The 18062-nt window shown below is 40.6% G+C and overlaps 1 protein-coding gene and 1 pseudogene across 8 annotated transcripts in view; one reads left to right on the top strand and one right to left on the bottom strand.

Moving 5' to 3' along the window:
- Nucleotides 1–6806: 6806 nt before the first annotated feature.
- On the bottom strand, nucleotides 6807–8580 carry LOC147573559 (uncharacterized; annotated as a pseudogene).
- Nucleotides 8581–10560: 1980 nt separating this feature from the next.
- Nucleotides 10561–18062, top strand: part of ZNF461 (zinc finger protein 461) — a 34097-nt gene continuing 26595 nt past the window's right edge. For 2 of the 8 annotated variants that reach the window (XM_086691020.1, XM_086691021.1), the window contains exons 1-2: nucleotides 11026–12150; nucleotides 14591–14682. Coding sequence is in view for 2 of the 8 variants with exons in the window: in XM_086691017.1 (XP_086547143.1) it covers nucleotides 12142–12150 (9 nt within the window). In the remaining 6 variants the exon portion in view is untranslated. Of the gene's footprint in view, nucleotides 12151–14590; nucleotides 14683–18062 lie in introns of all 8 variants that reach the window. The other 6 variants (XM_086691022.1, XM_086691017.1, XM_086691023.1 and 3 more) reach the window with 5 other exon arrangements.

Here is an 18062-nt window from a genome sequence, read left to right on the forward strand (position 1 = left end):
TGGAGTCTGGCTTGGATGACTTCTTGATTTTGGATTTCCAGCCCCAGAACTGTAAGAGAATAATTACCTATTGTTTTAATCCACCCAGTTTGTGATGATTTGTTACAGCAGTCATAGAAAACAAATACACAGGGGATTAGGCAGTATCATATATTGCTGGTACAAGCCTTACAGTGGGGCATATAATAGTATGCTTAAAAACTATCTACATTAGGAGCACCTGAGTAGCTCAGTCCATTGAGCATCTGACTCTTGATTTCAGCTCATGTCATGGTCCCAGGGTCCCAGGATTGAGCCCTGTGTTGGGCTCCACACTGAGCATGGAGCCTGCTTAGGATTCTCTTTTCTCTCTCCCTCTGCCCCTCTCCCTGGCTCCCACTGTCTCTTTCTAAAATAAAAATAAATAAAAGAAATTTTAAAAAGGAGAAAAATACATTAAAAACAAAAATAAAACAAAACTATCTACATTTGACCCTGAACAACACAGGGATTACAGATGTGTATTGTCTGTGCAGTTGAAAATCCATGTATAACTTTTGACTCCCCCAAAATGTATAGCCTACTGTTAATCAGAATCCTTACTAATAAAATAGCTATTGCCTATAAGTGGACCTGTACAGTTCAAACCTATGCTGATCAAGTATATATTTACCTGACATCCAATATTAGGAATTTACCCTGAAGATACACTTCCATCTTTTTTTTTTTAAGTTTATTTACTTATTTTGAGAGAGAAAGAGAGAGAGTAAGAGTGTGTGTGTGAGAGCAGGGGAGGGGTAGAAAGAGAATCTCAAGCAGGCTCAGTGCTCTCAGCTCAGAGACCGACTCAGGGTTTGATCCCACAAACTGCAAGATCATTACCTAAGCCGAAAATCAAGAGCCGGACACCTAACTGACTGAGCCACCCAGGCACCCCTACACTTCCATCTTTAAAAAATACAGCCATTACAGGGCACCTGGGTGGCTCGGTCGGTTAAGCATCTGACTCTTGATTTCAGCTCAAGTCATGATTTCATGGTTTGTGAGATTGAGACCCAAGTCAGTCTCTGTGCTGATAGCGCAGAACATGCTTCAAATTCTCTCTCTCCCCCTCTCTCTCTGCCCCTTCCCTGCTCTCTCTCTCTCTCTCAAAATAAATAAACTTAAAAAAAAAAGCCATCTGGGTCATTAGTGTATTGCAAAACTCTAAAAGTTAGTTTAGAATTTCCTGGTTATCAATAAAACTATATTTCCCCCATGGTCAATTAAAAAAAAAATACAGCCATTACAATGGATGCTATAGACCTTTACTTGTTGGCATGGAAAAATGTTCACTTGTGTTAGGTAAGGAAGAATAGCAACACGTAGCCAATTCTACTTTTGAAAAGAAAGTCTGTGTATACAAGGAGGGTAAAGAGATTTACAATATAATGTTCACAGTGGGCTATTGTTATTTTAGGATTCACTGTTTTCTGAATTTCACTTTTTAAAGTTTATTTATTTTTGAGAGAGAGAGAGTGAGAGAGTACATGAGTGGGCCGGGGAGGCGCAGAGAGAGAGGGGGACAGAGGATCTGAAGCAGGGTCTGCACTGACAGCAGAGAGCCCAACAAGGGATTTGAACTCATGAACCGTGAGATCATGACCTGAGCCAAAGTTGGATGCTTAACCAACTGAGCCATCCAGGCGTCCCATGTTTTCTGAATTTTAATGCTCTGTATGTATTTCTTTTATAATCACAAAGTCTATAAAGCTAATCCTCAGAGAATTATAGAAGTAGCTACAGACACAGTCAGAATTGGAATGATGGTGTGTGTCTTTGGGAATTTAGGCTAAAGAAAGTTTCTCGAACATCCTAAAGATCTAGCTCTTCACACCAGCTGGGCTTTTACCTGTAATGGCTTCCCTCTTCCTGGAGCCTGTTTACTCGCTACTTGCTCTACCATTCAGGGCTGTCTCCTTTCCTCTAATAAGGAAATCACATCTGGCTTAGAGATACAAAATACTATAGGATTTTGAAATGGGACTTAGGTCTGCTGTGGTGATGCCAATCGGGGAAGAATAAGAGGGCCAGAGGAAGATCAAGTCACGTTAGGTGTCAAGAAAATGAAGCCTCAGTAATTACAAAATGCAGTTGTTTGTTTCCAATTGTACAAATGCCAAATCAGTTCTTCAAAGGCACTCCAGAGATTCATATTGAAAGAAGATACTTCCAGTAGGCAGATTATAAATAATGAGCCAAAATTTTCTTAATGGAAAAAACAGGTTCCAACATCCCATCCTTGTAGTTACATCCTTCTGAACATCACTCTTCACCAGGGAGAACTTGATGGATATCTTTGGACGTGATAATCCTGCAAATGACAAAAACATTCCAATTCCATAAATCCTAGCGCCATATGATCCTGGAAGAAAGGGGAAGGTGGTCCAGACATGGGAGCTAGGCAGGAATTTCTCTGGTATGGTTCAGTTTTGTCAGTCCAGCAAGAATATACAAATTTAATAAATTCCAAAACTTCCTCACAATAAGGTATTAAGTAGCCATTAAATATTCAATCATACAATAACCAAAAAATATAGAAAAATTCAAAACACACTGACAGTGGCTAAATCAGGTTACTATACAACATATACAACTATCCCATTTACTAAAAAGGTACATATATGTCATTATGGATAGAATGCCAGACATCAGTGATAGAAAGAAAAATATCTGGGGCACCTGGGTGGCTCAGTCAGTTAAGCATCCAACTTCAGCTCAGGTCATGATCTCATGGTTCGTGAGTTCGAGCCCCGCATTGGGCTCTGTGCTGACATCTCAGAGCCTGGAGCCTGCTTCGGATTCTGTGTCTCCCTCTCTCTCTGCCCTTTCCCCACTCATGCTCTGTCTCTCTCTCTCTTTCAAAAATAAATGAACATTAAAAAAAGTTTTAAAAAAAAGAAAGAAAGTTATCTGGATTTATACCTCTAAATGTTAACATTGTTGATTTCCAGTCTGTGATACTTATTTTTTAAGTATATTTCCATAAACTTATATAAATTTAAAGTATACTTCCTATTTTCTTTACAAGAACTAAGAATGTCTTGATTTTAGAATGTATAGTCTAAGAAATTTTATTAGATTGAAGTTCCTCAAAAATAGGTGAAAAACAGTCTCTGTTACAGGTCTTTATGTTAGATTTATAGCTCAGCATATTCTTTTAATTTTTTTTTTTTTAATTTTTTTTTTTTCAACATTTATTTATTTTTGGGACAGAGAGAGACACAGCATGAACGGGGGAGGGGCAGAGAGAGAGGGAGACACAGAATCGGAAGCAGGCTCCAGGCTCTGAGCCATCAGCCCAGAGCCCGACGCGGGGCACGAACCCACGGACCGCGAGATCGTGACCTGGCTGAAGTCGGACGCTTAACCGACTGCGCCACCCAGGCGCCCCTCTTTTAATTTTTTTTAACGTTTATTTTTTTGAAAGGGAGACAGAATGCAGGTGGGAGAGAGGCAGAAAGAGAGGAAGACACAGAATCCAAAGCAGGCTCCAGGCTCTGAGCTGTCAGCATAAAGCCCAACGTGGGGCTGGAAATCACGAACCATGAAATCATGACCTGAGCCAAAGTTGGCCGCTTACCGTACTGAGCTACCCAGGTGCCCCTATAGCTCAGCATATTCTAAATATACTTGGCTATGAATGATTTCTGTTATGTTCCCTTCTAACAGTTTCTAAGCATACTTATGGGTGTTCTGCCTAAAGAGCTAAGAGGCTCAAACCTTGGTGTAGTCGCTTTACATCTTTTTGATGGAAGGATTTATCTCACTTCTGAACTATTAGCCATAATGCCCTGCAACCAGTGAGAGAATCACCTTGTTCCATTAGTTTCCCTTTGGATATAACATCAAGAGAATCAAAACTGTAAGGCATAAACTTGACTAGGGAAAATTCACACTCAGAATTCCTGTGAATTCACAATAATTTGGGATTTGGACATGTAGCTATAGTTAGAATTCTTTCTTGTCAACTTCCATGGTTGATCATCGGTACTTCTCCAGAGGTCTTTGTCGTGCTCAGCCCTTGACCTACTTTTATTTCCCCTGTTGGATTATGAACAACATAAAGGAAGCAATTATATCTTATTCATTTGTGTTTCTTCCAAGTACATAGGCACAACTTTTTGCATACTGCAGGCATGTCCAGTGTCTTACACAGAAATCCCACTTCTAGGATACTTTGTCTTAGGAAAAATTAAAAATGAACAAATAAATATTACAAGGATGTTCACTGAAGAATTCCTGATAATAATTAGAAAAAAGTTTCAGAATAAACAATGTGTAAATAAGATATGATAGACCACATTATAATCATTATAATTTTGGCTTCAATTTAACTGTCAAAGAGGGATACTCATCAGGAATGGCTTAGCGAAAGACAGCAGAAAGTATAGAGTTGGAAAATAGTAGAATCTGTTAGTTAAATAAAGACTGAGTGTGGGGTGCCTGGGTGATTCAGTTGGTTAAGTGTCTGACTCTTGATTTCAGCTCAGGTCATGATCTCATGGTTTCATGAGATCCAGCCCCAGGTCAGGCTCCGTGCTGACAAAAAGAAGTCTGCTTGGGATTCTTTCTCTCCCCCTCTCTTTGCCCCTTCCCTGCTTATGCACACTATCTCTCAATATAACATTAAAAAAAAAGATTGAGGGCTTGGGAACTCAAATTCTGGTTTAATCTCTCAGGAACTCTGCGACATTTCACAATTTATTTCAGTCCTTGATGCCTCACTTGCTTAAGCAGTTAACTGGGAATGGTAACACCTCCCTCACAGCGTTCTCATGAGGATTAAATTAGACAATGCATGTACTTAGAATAGTGTATTAAGAGTTCTCCAGAGAAAAAGAACCAACAGGATGTGTGTGTGTGTGTGTGTGTGTGTGTGTGTGCGCGCGCGTGTGCGTGTGTACTGAGAGAGAGAGAGAAGAGGTTAAGAAAGAGATTTTAAGGGGGCGCTTGGGTGGCTCAGTCGGTTAAGTCTATGAATTAGGCTCAGGTCACAATATCACAGTTCATGAGTTCAAGCCCTGCGTCGGGCTCTGTGCTGACAGCTCAGAGCCTGGAGCGTGCTTCAGATTCTGTGTCTCCCTCCCTCTCTGCTCCTCTCCAACTCATGCTCTGTCTCTCTCTCTCTCTCTCTCTCTCTCTCAAAAATAAACAAACAAACAAACATTAAAAAAAAAAAGAAAGATTTTAAGGAATTGGCTCATGAGATTATGGAAGCTTAAATCCAAAATCTGCAGGTCACATCAGCAGATTGAACACCCAGGGAACAGTTGCAGTTTGAGTCAAAAAGCTTTCTGCTGGCAGAGTCCCTTTCTGCTCTGAGGGAGGTCAGTCTTTAGTCTATTTAAGGCCTTCAACTGATTGGATGAGGTCCACCCACATTCTGGAGGGCAATCTGGTCTACTCAAAGTCCATTGATTTAAATGTTAATCTCATCTAATAAACACCTTCCCCGAAACATCCAGAATATTTGACCAAATATCTGGGCATCATGGCCTAGCCAAGTTACATAAAATTAGCCACCATAAGTCCACCCCTTGTCAACTTGGCACCTATATGTATTTTCCTAAACATACTTAATATCGGAATAAAAACAATAACAAGGTCATACTTCCACCTACATGATACAACTATCCTGCATAAAACCAAAAAACACACTAATCCTTCTCCTAGATGAGGATGCAGTCTTGCATGATGTTTACTTTTCTCTCTTATATCCCATTGCTTAAATATTATGATGTCAAGTTAATAATACTTAAATACTATAAGATCAAAACATTTTATAGTACATGATAAAGGGATAAAAAAAAGGAACAAAGATATTTCTTTTTTTTTTTTTGAACGTTTATTTATTTTTGGGACAGAGAGAGACAGAGAATGAACAGGGGAGGGGCAGAGAGAGAGGGAGACACAGAATCGGAAACAGGCTCCAGGCTCTGCCATCAGCCCAGAGCCTGACGCGGGGCTCGAACTCACGGACCGCGAGATCGTGACCTGGCTGAAGTCGGACGCTTAACCGACTGCGCCACCCAGGCGCCCCATTTTTTTTTTTTGAATGGATATTTCTATACATACATACAAACACAGAAAAATAAGGAAGAAAAACTCATGAAAATTATAGTCCTAGTTTCCAAAACTGGTCACATGGTTGTAGTGGGCATTTAAAACTACCTTCCTCCACCACCCATTGCATATTCCCTTTGCCCTCAGCAAGCACCTCAGCTGGTCATAGTTCTTTACTTGGTAGAGTGACCCAAACATTTATACTTGGAGTCTGGCCCATGAGTAATCCTGCCTTTATAGTTTGTAGTTTGCCATCCACTTGAAACATAGGGCATGGTAATATTAAGAGATGCCCCAAAGTGGGGTGCCTGGCTGGCCCAGTTGGAAGAGTGTGTGACTTTTCACCTCAGGGTTGTGAGTTCAAGCCCCACACTGGGTGTAGCAATTACTTAAATAAATAGATAAATAGATGATAGATAGATAGATAGATAGATAGATAGATAGATAGATAGATAAAATTTAAAAAAGAGAGAGGGGGTTCCTGGGTGGCTCAGTTAAGCGTTGGACTTCAGCTCAGGTCATGATCTCATGGTTCGTGGGCTCAAGCCTTGCGTCAGGCTCTTGTGCTGACAGCGAGGATCCTGGAGCCTGCTTTGGATTCTGTGTCTCCCTCTTTCTCTGACCCTCCCCTGCTAGCACTCTGTCTCTCTCAAAAATAAACTTAAAAAAAATAATAAATAATAAAAAATGAGAGAGAGATGCCCAAAAGGATCTCCTGTAATTTAGATATACTCTTCCTCATCTCCCTTGTGGAGCAGCAGTCCAACCACCCCTTGGTAGTCAAGATCATTCACCCCAACCAGCACACTTACTTCCTTCTTTGCCTTTTGATTCAGAGGGATGAGAAACCCAAAGTGGCTGGGTAGCAGTCTTAAATGGAACCATTGTATATCCTGGTGAAAGCATTCCTCCTTTTGGAACTAAGTCCTCTAGGCAGCAGAGTACAGGTTGTGGGGAGGGAAGCAAAGATTTTGCTGTTGGGTTACTAGGGGTAATAGTGAGTGGTGTCACTCCAATTTCTACCCCTTGATTCCTGGCCTTGTGAATCTTGGCTATGGGAGAAAGAGTACCAGATATTGGATGCTGATCCCAGAGCATATACAGCCTTCTGCAGAACCATGCCCCAGCCCTGTCAGATACTGCCATCTAGCTGGCATTGTAACCAAGTCTTCAAAACATCATTCCATTGTTCTGTCAAGCCAGCAGCTTCAGAATGGTGGGGAACTTGGTAAGACCAGTGAATTCCATGAGGATGGGCCCACTGCTGCACTTCATTTACTATGGCATGAGTTCCTTGATCAGAAGCAATGCTGTGGAGAATACCATGATAATGGATAAGGCATTCTGTAAGTCCATTGATAGTTTTGGCAGAAGCATTATGTGCGGTAAAGGCAAATCTGTATCCAGAGTGTCTGTTCCAATAAGAAAAAAATGCTACCGTTTCCATGATGGAAACATCCAATGTAATCAACCTGCCATCAGAGAATGGCACCACATTGAGGATTCAGTGTTGGTCTCTGCTGCTGGCTGACTGAGCATTCAGCAGTGGCTATAACTAGGCTGGCCTTAATGACTGGAAACCCATGTTGCTGAACCATGCATAATCACCACTTTGTTCAAGAGCTCATTGGATGATGACAGGGATGGCTGAGGAAAGAAACTGACTGTGTCCACAGACTGGGTCATCCTATCCACTTTATTAAAATCCTCTGCTGAGCATTTAGCATGGGACACAAATAGCTTCACTTTTACCCTTCAGAGAGGTCTGTCCATCTTTCTGAGATTTCCTTGGCATGTTCCCTTGGCATTTTCCAATCATGTTCCCTTCCTACCATCCAGCCAAACCACTGACCACAGCCTGTGAATTGCTATGTAATTGCACATCTGGCCATTTCTTCTTCCAAGCAAAAAAATAAAATAAAAATAAAGATAACAACCAGGTGCACTGCTCAAAGCTCTGCCCAATAGGATTACTTGTGCCTTCAGGGCACCCTTGGCCTAATCACTTATACATCACTTTATGGGAGTGCTGCTATGTACATCTAACTTAATGGCTTGTTGGGTCAGATTACACCCAGTTCATGATGGGCAGCTCAGGTCATGTGGTAACTTGGTGGCCAATGGTTTAGTGTTTAATCTCTAAGGCCCAGTAGCAGGCCAAAATTTGTTTCTCAGAAGGAGAGTAACTACAAAGAACGACAGTGCTTTGCTTCAAAATTCTAAGGGCCTGTGCTGTGACCCACCTTTGGGTCCTGCCAAAGGCTCTAGACAGCATCACTATCTGCCTCTGATACCTCAAACATCATTGGATCTACTAGTCCTTATGGCCCAAGTGGCAAAGTGCTTGCACAACAATTTGGACCCGTTGCAGAGTCACAGAGGCTTCTCTTGTTCTGGACCTTACTCAAAATCTGCAGCTTTTCATGTCAATTGATAAGTGGGCCAAAGTAACACACCCAAATGAGGAATATGTTGCTCCAAAATCCAAAGGTTCATGAGGCTTTGTGACTCTTTCTTACTTGTAGGAGGAGCCAGAATACAATGACTTATCCTTCACTATTTTTGAGAAGAGAGAGCGCATGCACAAGCACGTGGGTGGAGAAGCAGAGAGAGAGGGAAACAGAGAATTCCAATAGCTGTCAACCCAGAGCCTTATGAACCGTGAAATCCTGACCTGAGCCAAAATCAAGAGTCAGAGGGTTAACTAACTGAGCCACCCAGACTCCCCTATCCTTCACTTTAAAAGGGATATCATGACATGTCCCACACCACTGGATCCCTAGAAATGTCACTGAGGTTGTAGAACGCTTCTAAGTTCTTGTTGGATTTATTTCCCAACCCCGACATACAGATGTCTTACCAGTAAATCTAGAGTAGTTGCCAATTCTTGCTCACTAGGTCCTATAGGCATAATGTCATCAAATGTAATTGATCAGTGTAACACCTTGTGTAAGGAAAAGATAATTAAGATCCCTGTGAACTAAATTATCATCCCTGTAAACTAAATTATAGAGCTGGAGAGCTGATGTACTGCTGAGGTAGGACATTGAAGATATATTGCTTGTTCTTGCCAACTGAAAACAGCTGCTTCTGGTAGTCTTTATTAACAGGGATGGGGGGGGGGGAATTGTCAGTAATTGCATAGCAGGTACCAGGGGATGCGTTAATTTGCTCAAGCAATGAAACCACATCTGCCGGAATAGCTACAATTGGAGTTACCACCTGATTAAGCTTATGATAATCCACAGTCATTCTCCAAGATCCGTCCTCTGCAGAGGCCAAATAGGCAAGTTGAATGGCGATACGGTGGGAATCACCACCCCTGAATCTTTAAAGTTCTTAATGGTGGCACTAATCTCTGCAATCCCTCCAAGCATGTAATATTGCTTTTGGTTTATTATTTTTTTTTTAGTAATTTCTACTTGTCCTTTCCCATTATATTAGCCCTCACTCAACAGGCCAGAGAGACAGTTGCTGAGTATACCTATTCCAATTATCCATTACAGAATTGGGGGAAAAACACACGATGGGTTCATGGGTTCAGGCACCCATTGGGTCTGCTATGAGATGGACCTTAGCTAAAACTCCATTGCTCACCTGACCTCTATAAGCCCCTACTCTGATTGGTAGACCAATGAGGTTTGGGGTCTCCTGGAATTTGTGTCAGCTCAAAACCAGTGTCCAAGGTCTGATTATTTCCTTTTCCTTACTATCGAATCACCTGGTAAAGGCTGTGGGTTCCTTTGGGAAGGCATGGGGGAAAGTTATCAGCATACATTTCTAGCAGTGTGACAAGTGTTTTTCATTCAAGGGGTTCTGTGTCTGTATATGCAAGGGTCAAGTCTGAGAATTGACTGAAGGGCCATAACTGCTTTTATGTTTTTGTTCACTTCACCTAGAACTCTCACTTATACAGATTAAGAACTTAGTAGACTTCCCACCTATTTCACTTCCACCAAAGAATACCAACCATACTCCGAGTTACTCTATAACAGAGATTAAAAAAAAAAAATCTTTCATGATCATTTTGCATTCATCACAATAAATTACTTCACATTTTTAAAACTTATTTTACTTTTTTAATTAAAAAATTTTATGTTTATTTTTGAGAGAGAGAGAGTGCAAGCAGGGGTGGGGCAGAGAGAGAAGGAGACGCAGAAGCAGGTTCCAGGCTCTGTGCTGTCACGGGGCTCAAACTCACCAACCGTGATATCATGACCTGAGCGGAAGTCAGATGTTTAACTGACTGAGCCATTCAGATGCCCCTTAAAATTTATTTTAGAGAGAGCGAGCGCGGGGGAGAGGAGCAGAGAGAGACAGAGGGAGAATCTTAAGCAGGCTCCACGCTCGGCACAGAGCCCCATCAGGTTGCAATCCCATGACCCTGGGATCATGACCTGTGCCAAAATCAAGAGTCCGAGGCTCAAGCCACTGAGTCACCCAGGTGCCTCAAATTATTTCATATTTTTAAAATCATGTTTTAAGTTATAGTTAGGTTTTTTTTTTTAATTTCCCTTGGAAATTTAATTTTCAAGTTAAAACCAATGCTCCAGGAAACTTAATTATCATTATCTTTCTAGAGATAAGTAAAGAGGTATAGAGTGAGTATCACCACATACTCAATTTCACACACTCCAGAATACTGCAACGTCTCATATAGTTACTACATTCAGATAATAACCACTCCATCTTCCATCCAGATTTCTAACTTGCGTAAGTTGCATCAAAACACACAAAAACAAATTAACCAAATCCCTCACGAGTCACACTCAGTTAAATCTCACATATATCAACCTCAAAGTTACAACGTTGTAATCACCTGCCCTTTCACTGTCATAGAATTCATCCGAGACTTGGGTACAGTCACACATCACTTTCACATACTTTGTATATTTCACTCAACACCTTGGACAATATCAAGTGCAAACCATCTCATACACGTAACCAAGAATCAGACTCAGAAACAATCACTTGTCACAGATACATTTCCTCACATCACAGTTTGAGATGGGGTTTCTGGACTTTCAACAAGGTTAGAAATCTTTAGATCTGTCCCTTCTGGCAGGTAATCTGTACTAGCTTCCACCCCTCTCAGTCAATTCTGGTATCTCACACACACTTAGACGTCACATGTCGCTGCATGCCTCTCCCACGCATATATGCAAGGCTCAGTACGCGCTCGCCCCGCCCCTCTGCGTCCCCCGGGTCTCGGGCAGGTCCAGCTTCCTTCCTTCTCGCGACACTCACTACAGTCAACCGCTCCTGCTAGTATGGTAGTAGACTCAACACAAACAGCCTCCCACAGAATGTTACAAGGTCACTGGTCGCACAGCCTCGTCGCCCGCAAGCGTGCGTAATCAATCATACCGTCTCAAATGGCCCCTCACGCATAAGCCACGTCATATTACACCACCTCATAATCACTGAACGTGGCCGTGTTCACCCCGTGAACTCACACGGGTATACAGCACGACCGCTATTTCAAACGGCCTCAAAAACGTTTCACAAACGAGTTTCCTCGCGTATGACAACTCAGTCGGTGTAACGTACATCCTCTTCCTCTTGTGCCCACTCACCCTCGGGCACTCGCACCTTCGGACTCAGACAACATATCTCGCACCGCCACCTTACAGATTTAAGCCGGATCCCTCCGCACCAGACAACAACAATCCTCTCAAACCACAGCACGTGCGCGTCCACGTTGAGGGGGTAGGGACAGCCACGGTGCCAGGCCTGAAATCCGCCCTTAGAGGAATCCGAGGTCCAGAATTCAGACCCCAAATTCGGGTCTGAGCCTTGGAAACGGGGAGGTTGTGACATCACTCGAGGCCCGAACGAAGCTGCGCAGGTGCATCCCGAAGCCTGGAAGATTTACCTGGTTCAGTTCCGGGGGGTTTTCCCTTTCGGACTACGTTTCCCAGAAGACACTGTGGTCCAACGCTACTTCCGGTGGGAAAGTCGGCCGCAGAGGGCGGTGAGGCAGTGGTGTGTGCCGGGCGAGGCGTCCGGCCTCGCCTGGAATGTGAATCAGAATTTGGACTAGAACCTTTCCTGAGGATGCTGAAGGTAAGGAATCCTGGAGCTCGAGGGCTTGGTAAGAGGAGTGTCTGGAGTGTTAGGCCTCTTAAGTGTGGGAGCTGCCCTAGGGTGGATAGATTGGGTTGTTGTGAGTGTGTGAAGGAAACTATAGAGTTTAAGTGTATAAGTAAATTTGGCTGTTTGTTGTGACAGCGACTGGATTCGGGATCGTCTTTTGTGACAGTGTAATTGTCTGCACGACCTTTTGTGTGAATGGGGTTTGTATGTGATTGTGACTGTGATTGCGGGTGGTTATTTGTGTAAGCCCCATATACTTGCATAAAAGAGAAAAGCACAGTTCCACAAATCATTACACCCAGACTCACCTAATCAGTCAGTTAGGGAGACATTCCAGTAGTCACTTGTAGATTCATACAACACAAGGCAAAATCACATTATCCAACCCACGTTTATCATCACACATCCTTGGACAAAGCCACAAGTATGGTAAAACAAAACAAAATAACCCCTCCCCAACCACAAACTGTCCTCATACCCACTTAGCCCTTATCCCCAACAATTATCTGAAGAACTCATACACATCACCAAGTATCATAGAAACATAGTTACCATGGCCACAGACAATGTCTACTCCACATCACCTCAAGGTCACACAATTTTTAAGCTTCAAGAAAGGCTTGGTTGGGGGCTCAGGCCGCAGAGTATGCAACTCTTGATCTCTGGGTTGTGAGTTCCAGCCCCACGTTGGGTGTGGAGATTATTTGGGAAAGGCCTGGTGTCTCCTAGTTCTCCACTCTCTACCTCACTACTTCTGCCATTCACCTTAAAAACACCTAGAGTAGGAGGAAATAATGGCACTATTGCACATCCAAAATCAGTGTCTAAGATTATTTATTATGTACTGTTTCTTATCTGAAATGTTCATATTAACTTTAAACATTTTTTATTATACTACTTCATTTAAACTAAAGTTGTCTGTAATTCTTCAACCACTCTGAACACCTTATTACAAATGCTTTCACCTTCCTTATATGCATACATATATGCATATATATATATATTTGTGCATATATGTATGTATTTTCCCGCCAAAGATTAGACTACAATACACATTGTTTTGTAATTCTTTTTTTTTTTCTTTTTTTTTTTTTTTTAATTTTTTTTTTCAACGTTTATTTATTTTTGGGACAGAGAGAGACAGAGCATGAACGGGGGAGGGGCAGAGAGAGAGGGAGACACAGAATCGGAAACAGGCTCCAGGCTCTGAGCCATCAGCCCAGAGCCCGACGCGGGGCTCGAACTCACGGACCGCGAGATCGTGACCTGGCTGAAGTCGGACGCTTAACCGACTGCGCCACCCAGGCGCCCCTGTAATTCTTTATTATAAGATATTTAGGTCTTTTTGTCTGTACTCAGGAATAAATTTCAGAAGATTTTCCAGGATGCTTCCAGGTGTGATTTTTTTTTAAGAGGTTTATTATTTTTTTTTTTTAAGTTTATTTTGAGAGAGTGAGTGGGGGGTGGGGGGGGGGAAACGGGAGAGAGAAAGAATCTCAAGCAGGCTCCTCACAGGCAGCAGGGAACCCAGTGAAGGGCTGGAGCTCACGAACCCATGATATCATGACCTGAGCTGAAACCAAGAGTGGGACGCTTAACTGACTAAGCCACTCAGGTGCCCCCAGGTGTGATTTTTTTAATTTCACCAGTACTTCAAACTGAAGTCTCAAGTATTTATTTTGTTCTGGATATTTTTGTTCTATTTATTTTTTTCTTTTCCATCTGTGTACCATCAGTCTCTATTTTTGAAATTCTTGTGAGACATTTGTTGGAACATTAAAAAAAAATTTTTTTTAATATTTATTTTTGAGAGAGAGAGCGTGAGTGGAGGACGGGCAAAGAGAGAGGGAGACCCAGAATCTGAAGCAGGCTCCAGGCTCTGAGCTGTCAGCACAGAGCCTGTCACAGGGCTGGAACTCACAAACTGTGAGATCATGACCTAAACCAAAGTCGGGCACTTAGCTGACTGAGCCACCCAGGCACCCCTCGTTGGATCGTTTTGATCCAAGTGATCATTGGATCATTTTCTATCCCTGATCTTTTTGTAATGTCTATTTCCTTTACCTTTTCCCTTTTATTTCAGTGAAGATCTTGTCAGGATAAGTCTGAACATGTTGGTTGGGTCCATTTTATCATAGGGTTTGGACACTGGTCTGACTCTCTAAATCTTTCTTGCTAAAAAACCTGGCTCCAGTCTTTCTTGAATCCATCCTGTTATACCTGGCTTCCCTCCTTGTTTTGAGTAAGGTTGGGATTTGTCCAATTTCTCTCTAACAGTTTATGTATGTGTGTATGGGGACTGGGCATAGTAGACATGTAGGGGGAAGAAAAATGTCATTCTACATTAGCACTTTGGGCGCTAAGAGGCAAGACCATCTGATGTCTTTTTTTTTAAACCCCTTTCATCCAGCAATACTTTCTTTGGACTGTGAGTTTCTTCTAAAGTGGAACTAAGAAGAGGACTAATAAATACATTGAATTCTAAAAAAAGCCATGGCCCATGTAAGTTGGTGGGTTTTTTGTTCCTAATTGATACAGTCTTTTTTTATATATATAGTCATAGGAGTATTAGCATTCTTTATCCTGATATTGTTGCCCAATTGATTATCATACAGTAGCTGACTAGTGAGTAAGTGTTGGTTTCAAAAATTCAAAGTCTTCCTTTTTTGCTCCTCTTCTTTCTAACCAGTGTTCTTATACTCATTCAGTAAGTCATTTTTCATTTCCCATATGCTCAGCCTTCTGCCAGGGGAAGGAGAGAACAAAAATACTGTTCTTTTGAGGGAAATATGTTTCTCTTGTGAGAAATATGTTTCTCTTGTTTGATGAGGTGATTTAATAATTATTTATTGAGTACCTGCTATGTGACAGGCACTCTTCTAGGTAACTATGAATAAATCAGTGGCGGGGGGGGGGTGGGTGGGCAGGGGAAAAAGACACCTACAAATTGTCCCTTATGAAACTTAACTTGTAGTGAGAGAGAGAAAAAATAACTAATTTATATAACACCGACTTAAGATTTAAGGCACACAGGTACACACACACACACACACACACACACACACACACACACACACAGTGTGTATATGTAAAGAGCAAAATAATTATAAGATAAAACAAAGACCAAAAAACAAATATATGTCCTATCAGTAAATATACATGATTTTTAACTCACCTATTAAAAGAAAAAGTCCTTTAGATTGAGTCTCAAAAACTCAACTCTCTGCATTAGACACTTAAGTGATTCAGAAAATTTAATGAAAGGATGGATAAAGTATACCACACAAACGGAAACCAAAAACAGACAAAAATTCAGGCTATATCCCACCATTAAACATGGCAAAGAAGGGCACTATGTAATTCTAAGGTATACATTTCAAAATGAAGACAAAATAGTTATAAATGCACATGTATCAAATAGTATACCATCAAATTTCCTTGAGCAAATAGGAAAGCAGATAGAAACAAGTGGTAGAGGATACTAATTAACGCTTTCAGTCAAAGTCAGGCCAAGTGAACACATTTTGTAAGGATGAAATACTCCATCAAATCTACCTTTTTGATATATATTCAATTCTGTATCCTAGTAATGATGAATATACATTCTTTTCAAGTCTCCATAGACAATTCAGAAAAAAATGATAAAATATTAGGCCACACTGAAGTCCAAATAAGTAGAAATGATAAACCATGTTCTCTGAACACAAATGCAGCTAAGATAACAACAAAATCAGAAAAACAAAGTTACTCTTAGCAACAATTTGTAAAATCCATCTTAATAACTCCTGGATCAAAGAAGAAATATAATCTAAAAGCAAAGGATCTCTAGTACTCAATGATAGTACTATATTTTGGAACCCATGGGATTTAGTTTAAGTAAGACTCTAAGGGAAAAGTTACAGCTTTAAGTCCTTCTAACAAAAATAATGAAAATATTTAAGTTGAAAGGAAGTAGTAGGAAATATGGAGGGGATTTATAAAAATAAAAATTATATGTGTTAGAAAACAGGAAAAACATTATTAATAAGATAATATGACAAATCTCAAATTAGGAAAGAAAAAGAAAGCACAATATAAAAATTTTAAAGGGAAAATCCACAGAAGTGAAGGATCTTGAAAAAATACCTTATTGGATTATTTGCAAATGCGTCCATGTATATTTTCAGCTACTCTCACTTCTTGAGATCTGAATTTCTGTTTGATATAATTTCTTTTTGTTTTTAATTTTAAATTTTATTATTTTTTTAACATACATTCATTTTTTGAGAGACAGAGACAGTGCAAGCCAAAGAGGGACAGAGAGGGAGACAAAGAAAATGAAGCAGTGAGAGAGAGCTGTCAGCACAGAACCTGATTTGGGGCTCAAACCCACAAACTGTAAGATCATGACCTGAGCCAAAGTCGGGTGCTTAACCGACTAAGCCACCTAGGCGCTCCTATATCATTTCTTTTTAGCTGAAAGATCTTCCTTCAGCATTTCCTATAGTTTGTGTTTTCTGATGATAAATACTCTCAACGTCCTTTATGTGAAAATGTCTTTATTCTACGTTAATTTATAAAATAAGTCAAGAAATGCATCCTCTTCTGTTTTCTGGAAGAATTTTTTAAATGGTGTTATTTCTTCCTTGATTGTCTGATAGACTTCAACAACAAATGCACCTGTGGTAGGCAGAATAATGACCCCCAGTATTATCTACATGCTAATCCTGGAACCTGTGAATATGGTACCTTATCTGGCAAAAGGGAATTTGCAGATGTGATTAAATTAATGATTTTGAGATGGGGACATTATTTTGGATTATCTGAAGAATCAGGGTCAGAGGGAGATGTGAGAATGGAATATGCATACTCCTGGCTTTGAAGATGGAGGAAGGGGTCCATGACCTACCTAAGTGGCCTCCAGAAACTTGGCAAGGCAAGGAAAAGGCAAGGAAATAGACTCTTTCCTAGAGTCATCAGAAAGGTACACAGCCCTGCTGGCACCTTGAGTTAGTCTACTGAAACCCTTGTTGGACCTCTAACATACAGACTGTAAGATGATAAATGTGTTGCTTTAAGCTACTGTATTTGTTGTAGCAGCAGTAGAAAGCAAATACAATGGAGTTTTCTTCATGGAGAGACTTTAATTTCTTTAATTGACAGGGCTTTTGGGGATTTTATTTCTTCTTGAATCAAGTTGGTAATTTATCTTGTAAGGAATTAGTTTATTTCCATTTTGATGTCAAATTTATTAGCATAAAGCTGTTTATAATATTTTCTTATTATCCTTTTCATGCCTGTCAGATATTGATAATTCATGTCTATTTTTCTTGGTCAATATACAAGCAATTTATCAATTTTATTGATCTTTTCAAAGAACTAGCTTTTAGTTTTATTGAGTTTTCTCTCCAGTTTACCATTGGTTAGATTGCTATTTCATTGATTACTGATCTTATTCTTTCCTTCTTTCTGCATACTTTGTGCTTAATTTTCTCTTCCTTTCTGAGTTCATATTTCTGTTTTTTCTTTTAGCGATGGGCCACTTAGAAGAGTCTTCTTTAACTTCCAAATTTTGGGGGACTTTTTAGATCTTTCTGAATTCTGAATTCAGGTCTTTCTGAATTTCTTTCTTAATTCATTTAATTCATGATTTACTTCTGTTGTGGTCAGAGAACATACTCTGGAACATTGATCCTTTTAAATTTATTGAAACTTGTTTTATGGTCCAAAATGTGTACTGTCTTGGTCAATGCTCAATGTGCATTTGAGAAAAAAAAGGGGTGTTATACTATTGTTAGATAGCGTGTTTATCAATGAAATCAAGTGTTCTATGTTTCTGATCTTTTGGTCCCTTGGTCTATCAATTACTGAGAGAGGACTGCTAAAATCTACAAATAAAGCTG

The sequence above is a fragment of the Puma concolor genome, chromosome E2, assembly GCF_028749965.1.
Source record: "Puma concolor isolate L17-30 chromosome E2, mPumCon1.1.hap2, whole genome shotgun sequence".
Taxonomy (NCBI): Eukaryota; Metazoa; Chordata; class Mammalia; order Carnivora; family Felidae; genus Puma; species Puma concolor.